The following is a 9,794-nucleotide window of genomic DNA, read 5'->3' as shown; positions in this document are numbered from 1 at the left end:
TATGGCATGAGATCATAAAATGGTCTGACGGCTTCAGAAGCTGAACTCTCCCTCGACATTAATCTATAATTTCAACTAAACAGAATAGTGAAGAAATGACAGCTCGATATATTCAGCCTGAGATCAAGTTTGTCATGGCAACATTGGCAGGTTGGACCCTGATTCTTCAAAAGTTACATTGCCTTAGTTAACAAAATTCATCCTTTTTTATTACAGAATAGAGATTATAAATAAATGTAAAGTGTGCATGCAGTCAACTGCATAATATACAAGCAATATCTATGTTTTGAATAATCATCTTTGGCAGGCCAGAATCCAGCTGGACATGCAGTATGTACATATCAAAATCCATATTGTGTTCATCATTTTGAAAGCAAGTGAAAATATATATGTATATACTATATATACACACATGTATATAGATGTATATACCATTTTAAATATATTGACAAATATATATGTATATATATTTATATATTAAAAGTTGATTTCATCTTTGTCAGATTCAGGTGACTCGGGCCTTGAGACACTAAAAATATCCTGACATGGTATTTGGGGAGGTACTTGGAGTGGCATTTGGGGTTTTGGAGAGGGGGTCTGGGGTAGACTTTTCTCTGAGAGTAGTTTTAAAATTTCTGCCACCTGCTTTTCCAGGGCAGTCATTCTGCAGCTCAACAGCTGTATGTCCTCTTTGAGTTCGTGTTTTACTTCCTGCAGTGTGGTTTGTAAGGCCTGCTCAGGGATGGGGTAAAAAGGGTGCTTGGCATCAGCCTGGATAGGGCTGTGTTCTAGAGGACTCCGGGCCTCACCAGCTTTATCCAAACGAAGGTCACTTTTTGTAATCCCACTGTCACAAGAATCTGTTTTCCTTAATGGGTTCTTTGTCACACTGTTCTCTGAGTCACTGCCTTTGGGGTCCTCTGACAACAGCCCCATCGACTCAGCTTTAGTGACATTATTCCAGTCTTCCTTTTTCTCCTCGTGAGCCCCCATGTTGTTCTTCAATCTCAACCACCCTTTCCCATTTCCATTTTTCATTCTGATGGGGCTGTTGACTTTGAGACATCTCTGTTCAGCGCCACCATTGGGCTTCAGCTCCATGGCATCTCGGTTGTTCTGCTTAAGGGACTCACTGGTTTTCACATATGCCAGAGATGTCTGGATAGGGGTAATCTGTGACACGGTGACCACACTGGTACCAGTGATGGAGGCTCCATTCTGCAAAGGACGGCTCTCTACCTGAAGCTGGCTCCTCTCAGGGTCACTCTGTGCTGAGCCCTGGTTCCTCAGTTCCTTCTGTTGCTTGAACTTCTGGAAGAGCTTCCTAACTGGGTGGTCCACAGGGATGCTGAGAGTCACCTCGTTCTTCTGCCGCAGTCGTTCTTCCTCCTCCTTCTTCACATCACTAATTTTACGGAAGATGATCTGGAGATTGGGAAAGATGATTAAACTATGGTTACAGAAGCAGATGACTTTACACTCAAGTAATACTAAGCCGAGTGTGTTTTGCTCTACACAAAAAACATCAGCACATACCACACAGAGAAAACATTGTATGTGCCACACATAAAAAAAAAAAATCTGCACACATCACACACAGAAAACATCTGCATGCACCACACACAAAAAACATCAGCACATACCACACACAGAAAACATCTTCACAAATCACACACAAAAAAGTCTTCACACACACACACACACACACACACACACACACACACACACACACACACACACACCATCTTCATGTACCTTAACACATAGAAAACATCTACATACAGCACACACCCCTTTCCTAAGGAAGAAGTCATTCAGATACCACACAACAATCCAATATACCCAAAATTGAACACAGGGACACTGACTACTCTCTTACATAACCACAGGGTGCGGGGAATGACATAACACTGTAAAAGTTCTTCATGGTTCCATTTAAAAGGATATACACAGCAATAAATGAGTATGTGTGCATTTGTGTATACACAAATATATATTCCTTAAATTTCCCTGGAGCACATCCTCATTTTGGTATAGTTTCTCATCTAAGTATATTTCAAAACCACTTTTAATATTATCCTCTATTTATGAACAAGACAGCAGGAGTTCCAGGCTTCCTGAGTACTGAAAAGGTACCAAATTCTCCAGTGAGATAACCAGAATGAGTGATAGGGAGTGGAGAGTGAGTACATTTACTTATGTGTCCACAAATACAGAACAGGAATTTGTGATGAAAAATTTGTAAGAAGCAAGTGTAAATCAGCACACATCCTTAAAGTTGCTATTAAATAGATCGCCTCAGAAAACACTTGAAATATTTAAACATAAGAATTTTTCTCAAGTCCAAAGCAGCCAAAATCACTCAGAGCAGCTCCTCTTTGAGTCCCCTGACCTGCCGAGGCTGGCAGACCCTGCCTGCCATCAAATCCCACAAAAGAACCTGGAGGCTGCCAGACCCTTCCTGACACTGAATCCTGCAGAAGGACCTGGAGGCAGTCAAAAGCAACCAGCATCAGGCACCATCATTGCCTTCCCACTCCACCCTCTTATAGAGAACTACAGACCAATATCCCTCATGAACACTGACGCAAAAATACTCAATAAAATACTGGCAAACTGAATCCAAGAACATATCAGACAAATCATCCACCATGATCAAGTAGGCTTCATCCCTGGGATGCAGGGATGGTTCAACATATAAAAATCTATCAGTGTAATCCACCATATAAACAAACTGCAAAAGAAAAATCATATGATCATCTCACTAAATGCTGAAAAAGCATTCAAAAATCCAACACCCCTTCATGCTAAAGGTCCTGGAAAGATCAGGGATAACAGGAACACACCTGAACATAATAAAAGCAATATACAGTATACCAACGGCCAACATCAAAATAAATGGAGAGAAACTCAATGTGATTCCTCTAAAATCAGAAACAAAACAAGGCTGTCCACTCTCTCCATCTCTTCAATATTGTCCTTGAAGTTCTAGGTAGAGCAATAAGAGAAGAAAAGGAGATCAAGGGGATACAAATTGTAAAGGAAGAAGTCAAACTTCCTATTTGCAAAGGATATGACAGTTTACCTAAGTGACCTGAAAAAACTCCACCGGAGAACTCCTACAGCTGATAAACATCTTCAGCAAGGTGGCAGGACACAAGATTAACTAAAAAAATCAGTAGCCCTACTATATATAGACGATAAATGGGCTGAGAAAGAAATAAGAGAAACATCACCCTTTACAATAGCCCACAAACAACATAAAATATCTTGGGGTAACACTAACCAAACAAGTAAAAGACCTGCATAGCAATATCTTTGAGACTTTAAAGAAAGAAATTAAAGAATATACCAGAAAATGGAAAGATCTCCTATGCTCTTGGATAGGTAGGATCAACATAGTAAAAATGGCAATGTTGCCAAAAGCAATCTATAGATTCAATGCAATACCCATCAAAATACCTGCACAATTCTTCACAGACTTTGAAAGAACAATAATCAACTTTATATAGAAAAACAAAAGACGCAGGATAGCAAAAACAACCCTGTACAGTAAAGGAACTTCCATAGGCATCACCATCCCTGACTTCAAGCTCTATTATAGAGCTATAGTCCTGAAAACAGCTTGGTATTGGCACAACAAAAATAGACAAGTAGATCAATGGAATCGAACTAAAAACACTGATATTACCCCACACACCTACGAACACCTGATTTTTGACAAAGAAGCTAAAATTTTACAATGGAAAAAAGAAAGCATCTTCAACAAACGGTGCTGGCATAACTGAATGCTGTCATGTAGAAGCCTGCAGATAGATCCATATCTATCCATGGACAAAACTTAAGTCAAAATGGATCAGAGACCTCAACATAAATCCAGTCACACTAAACCTTTTAGAAGCGAAAGTGTGAAGTACCCTTGAACGAATTGGTACAGGAGACTGCTTCCTGAACATAACACCAGTAGCACTGACACTGAGATCATCAATTAATAAATGGGACCTCCTGAAACTGAGAAGCTTCTGTAAGGCAAAGGACACAGTCAACAAGACAAAACGGCAGCCCACAGAATGGGAAAAGATCTTTACCAACCCCACATCTGACAAAGGGCTGATCTATAAAATTTACAAAGAACTCAAGAAGCTCGTCTCTAAAACACTAAATAATCCAATTAAACACTGGATTGCAGAACTAAATAGAGAATTCTCAATAGAGGAATCTAAAATGGCTGATAGACACTTAAGAAAGTGCTCAACATCCTTAGCCATCAGGAAAATGGAAATCAAAACAACTCTGAGATACCATCTTACTCCTGACAGAATGGCTAAAATCAAAAACACCAAGGACAGTTTATGCTAGAGAGGATGTGGAGAAAGGGAAACACTCCTCCACAGCTGGTGGAAGTGCCAGTTTGTTCAGTCACTTTGAAAGTCAGTATGGTGGTTCTTCAGGAAAATGGGAATCAGTCTACCTCCAGATCCAGCAATTCCACTCTTAAGCATATACCCAGAAGATGCACATTCATACAACAAAGACGTCTGTTCATCTATGTTCATAGCAACATTGTTTGTAATGGAAGCAACCTAGATACCTCTCAACTGAAGAATGGATAGTCACAAAATACCAAACTCGGTATATACTCACTCATATATGGATTTTAGATATAGATCAGGGGATTGCCAGCCTACACTCCACACCGCCAGAGAGGCTGGGAAACAGGAAGTACCCTAGGAGAGACATGTATGGTATCTAGGAGAAGAGGAAGGAAGGGGACAGGATCTCCTGAGTGGGTGGGAGCATGGTGGGAGGAGAGAGGGAGTTGGGAGAAAGAGAAAAGGAGAAGAAGAGGGGAGAGGAGGAAATAGGGGAGCAGGAAGGTTGAGTTGAGGGAAGAATAGAGAGCAGATTGAGAGATATAATAGAGGGAGCCATTATAGATTTGAGGAGGAATCTGGCACTAGGTAGAATTACAGAGATCTACAAGGATGACACCAACTGGCAATCTAAGTAATAGTGGAGAGGCTTCCTTAAACACCCTTCCCCAATAACGAGATTGATGACTACCTTATATACAACCCTAGAACCTTCATCCAGTGGCTCAGGTAAAGAGAGGCAGACACCCACAGCTAAACATTGAACTGAACTCCTGTAATCCAGTTGCATAGAGGGAGGGGTGAAGAGCAAAGCGGTCAAGACAGAGCTCTTGAAACCCACAGAAACAGCTGACCTGCACAAGGGGGAACTCATGGACCCCAGACTAAGGCTAGGAGGCCAGCATTGGACTGATCCAGACCCACCCCCCCAATGTGGGTGTCAGTGAGGAAGCCTTGGCAATTCTATGGGACCTCTGGTAGTAGACCAGTATTTATCTCTGGCATATTAATGGAGTTTGGGAGCCCATTCCACATGGAGGGATGCTCTCTCAGTCTGAACACATGAGAGAGGGCCTAGACCCTGCCCCAGATTATATGACAGACTTTGGCAATCCCCCAGCCTTACCCTCCCTGGGTAGTGGAGGGGGGCATGGGATGGGGAGTTGGTGGGGAGCAGGGGAGGAGGGGAGGGAGAGGGAGCTAGGATTGACATGTGAAGCAGTCTTGTTTCTAATTTAAATAAAAATATTTTTTTAAAAAAAAGAATTTTGCTCATAAAGGGGTCAAGACCATGTTGGGGAATCCACAGCAACAGCTGACCTGAGCAAGTGGGAGCTCACAGACCCTAGTCTGACAGCTGGGGAACCTGCATAGGACTGAACCAGGCTCACTGAATGAGGGTGAATACAGTTGTAGAGAGGGAGGAGTGATGAATAAAGGGGTCAAGACCATGCTGGGGAAACTCACAGAAACTGACCTGAACAACTGGAAGCTCATGGACCCAGTCTGACAGCTGGGGGACCAGCATAAGACTGAACCAGGCCCCTTGAAGGTGGGTGTCAGTTGGGGGGCCTGGGCAGTCTATGGGGCCCCTAGAAGTGGAACCAGTATTTATCCATAGTGCACAAATGGGCTTTGGGAACCCATTCCCTATGCAGGGATACTCTCTCAGCCTAGATATATGGGGAGGGGGGGTCTAGGTCCTGCCCCAAATGATTGATAGACTTTGATGATTCCCCCATGGGAGGCATCACCTTCCCTGAGGACTGTATGGGGGTGGGATGGGGGGATGGTGGGGAGAGAATAGGAGGATGGGAGGGAGAGGGAACTGGTATTGATATATAAAATAAGATTGTTTTTAATTGAATTAAAAATTAATTTTAGAAAAACCTTAAAGATAAAAATTTAAAACTAATTTTGCTTATATGATACTTTTGATGGAGATGGAATTTCAAATCTTAATGCTCTTAATATTTTAAATATAAAAGGCAATATATAGTATGTGTGACATTAGGTGGGCATCCCTCAGTTAATAAAATCTCCTGAAAATATTGAGAAGAGATTGCATTGACAGTATGAAAGGTAATAAAATTTATTAGCTGGAGGAAATATTACCAAGTATATTTTCAGTTAGAAGTTAACAGTATTTTTTTCTCAGATTCCTGAAAAACAAAGTAACTGCAGGTGAAATCTGTGAGGAAAATTATGGAGAGTTTCATTATATGAAGTGCTTTCAGAATTAAATAATTTTACAACACAAACAAAATTACTCTCTCTTTCATCATCTCCACATTGTTGTCTAGAGTAGCAACAGGTATGAAGCACATAGTCCTAATCCATAGCAGACTCTCAAAAAAATGTTGCTTCTCTCCCCTTGGATTAAAACCACCTCCTACTTGTAAACATTTTTATCATCTTTCACAGGTTCATCTGCTCCTAGGACTATCATATAGTCAAAGATTTTATGTCAGGAAGAAATATTAATGATGACTGACGCCAAAAGTCAAGCTGGTAGTAATCATCCTTCTATGCCTCGCCACATTTTCTAAATAGAGATTGGTGTACTAAAGTCAGCCTATCAAGTACTGATAACCTGTAACTTAACATAAATAAATAGTATAAACACGATAATTACATGGAAAGGCTGCTGCCATATGTTTTTCTCTCTGGTGGCACATGAAATTGGGTCTTTTTTTTTTTTTAAACAGATGTAACACTAATCCCAAAGTCTGACATCACAGCTACAGCAGTTTAATTAGAAATCTTCCCAAGGTTTGACATACTTCTTATCCTCCCTAAAGAAACAGAGCCTGTCCCAAGCCTTCAGGGCATTAATGCCTTTGGGATCAGACAGACACCAATATGGAAAACTCAGATACTATTTTTATCCACTCGTATTGGTCCCATGAGCTGATAGAAAAAGCCTGGTATAAATGACTCTCCATGTCCCCATCTAACTCACCGCAGGTCACTATTTTAAATAGGTAATTACTTAGCCTAGAACAGATAGAGCCTTAGTGTGATCCTTGACATTAGGGGAAAGGGAACTCATTTCAGATCTCTGTGGAGAAGAGCAAGTCCTTGACACACAGGAAGGTCAGACAACACAGGATAACCACACAATGAGTGGGTCATACTGAACAAGCACACATTGTTAACCTCAATAGGGTACATTGAGAAGTGTTTGGATTCACATGAAATTTTATTTTAACATAGAGTCTTGTATTTTTGTGACTCTACTTGGTGTCCCTGTAATATCGCCATATACCTCGCAGTTTATAAAATCCCTAGGCTTGGCAGCTCTGGTGATTGAGAATTATGGGCATCTGAACTCAGGGATATGGTTTTTTTTTTAAAGATTTTCAATATAATAGCTAACAGATGAACACAATTATTATGTGCTTACCAAGTTGAGTAATTTAGGATTGCAACATACCTTTGAAAATATCAATAAAATGTTTTTCTAGCTTTCTAGATCAAAAGCTGCTCACACTCACCCCTGAAACAGATAGACAAAGGTATTGCTAATATTAAATTGAGAACAAAGGCTCCAAATACCAAAATACCTAACACAAAGGGGGGCCTGGCAGAGGGCCAGACCTCCTGTGTGCATCAGGAGACAAATGAAGCAGAATTGAATTAGCATATGCTGCTGCCAAGAAAGTAAAAGGAATTTGGAAAGAGGAAGAACTGGAGGTTGGGATGCTGGGTAGGAGAATCCTTCACTGCACATCACTACTGTTCCTTTATCTCCCTACTGCAGATGGTAAGGGAATGAGGAAGTAGATATACCTAGCTTCCCATGAACTTGAACCTCAAGACTGACCCAGAGTTCTCATCTAGACTTGACAAAGCAGCAGGACACAATCCCCTCTCAAGGCAGCAATGCATGTAGAGAGAACGGGAGAGGGGAGGGGAGGAGAGGAAAGGAGGGAGGGAGGGAAGGAGGAGGGAGGGAGGGAGGGAGGGAGGGAGGGAGGGAGGGAGAAAGGAAGGAAAGAAGCTCATCTGGGAGTGCAGCCTTGGGTCACTTCAGGTAAGAGTAGCTCTTACTTCTAATCAAAGAAACTTGCTTTTGCAATATGGAAAAACCAATGTACAATGCACACTGTCTAAAATGTAGAGAACAGCTGACCTTGGGGTACTCAACCCCACTTGATAGATCACAACACAACCCCTATACCAGCATTCAGGGAAAGGCACAGAAGAAGAGATTTGTTAGAGCCAGGGGACCAAGATGTCCACAATGAGATTGTGTCTTCAGACATGATAGGATAGCTGCACTATGAAGTCTGGGTATTTCATTGTTGATAACTTTATCTACTACTACATCTCCTCAGTTGTAGCTACTACTGAACCATCCTTAACATATGGACCACAAAGTAGGTAGTTACCAAAGGCATGCTATGTAGAGTTAGTTCAAAATTGACCCACAAATACATTTTTAAAGTTCCTTTATTCAGAATGGTTACAGGGATATCTATTATGAGCTTTATTGCCAGCTTATGATAATGCTCTATTTTCTTCATGAAAGGTAAGAGAATATGATACAGAAATTTAAAGCTTTCCATAAAAAGGGGAAAAAATGAATGTATGTTTATGAGTTCTAAAATCTCATCTACTGGGCTCTACCATAAATTGATTTATGTCTTAATGCAAGAACAATTGTTGTTTTGATTTTTCTTATGCCAAAAATAATGCATTATCTGAGAAACAAGAAAATAGAATATCAGGGATGCCTAGCTAGGTAACTCACTGCATTGTAAAAACACTACATATTATAAATAGTCCCTCTAAGTTCTCATAGTTTTGAAGATAACTTGATGAGCCTACATTTCTATGGTAATTATTCTATACAGCCATTGCTGCATCCTTTAATTAACTCTATTGAGTGCTTCTTTTAATGGAAATATTTATCTTGACATTTTTATCAAGTAATGAAATATTTCAGGTAAATAACACAATAGAAAAACTTACAGATTTTATTTAGTAAAACATTTTATGTGTAATGTATATTGTTTGGCTAAAGTAATTCTGACTGCTACCTCTTGGCCTCAGAGAAAACATGCTAATAAGATTCTTTATAATCAGAGGCAGACACCCACATATATACACTGTACTGAACTCTGGAACTTACTTGCAGAGAGGGAGGAATGAAGATCAAAGGAGTTGGTACCAGGGTGGTGAAACTCACAGAAACAGCTGGCCTGTACAAGGAGGAGCACATGGACCCCAGACCTCTGTCTGGGAGGGCAGTACAGGACTGATCCAGGCCCCTGAATATGGATGTCAATGAGGAGGCCTCCGCACTCTAGGGGGCCCCTGGTAGTGGATTAGTAGTTTTCCCTGGTGTAAGAAGGGATTTTGAGAGCCCATCCCACATGAAGGGATGCACTCTTGTCCTGGACACATGGGGGATGG

General features: G+C 40.9%; 1 protein-coding gene across 1 annotated transcript in view; it reads right to left on the bottom strand.

The window, feature by feature from the left end:
* Window positions 1–477: 477 nt before the first annotated feature.
* The window catches only part of Kcnh5 (potassium voltage-gated channel subfamily H member 5), a 292,983-nt gene continuing 283,666 nt past the window's right edge, over window positions 478–9,794 (bottom strand). The window contains exon 11 of the mRNA XM_027418254.2: window positions 478–1,425. Within this exon, the coding sequence (XP_027274055.1) occupies window positions 478–1,425 (948 nt within the window). The remainder of the gene's footprint in view (window positions 1,426–9,794) is intronic.

The sequence above is a fragment of the Cricetulus griseus genome, chromosome 5, assembly GCF_003668045.3.
Source record: "Cricetulus griseus strain 17A/GY chromosome 5, alternate assembly CriGri-PICRH-1.0, whole genome shotgun sequence".
Lineage (NCBI taxonomy): Eukaryota > Metazoa > Chordata > Mammalia > Rodentia > Cricetidae > Cricetulus > Cricetulus griseus.
The sequence above is the reverse complement of the archived record's forward strand: the minus strand, read 5'-3'. Positions and strand labels throughout refer to the sequence as shown.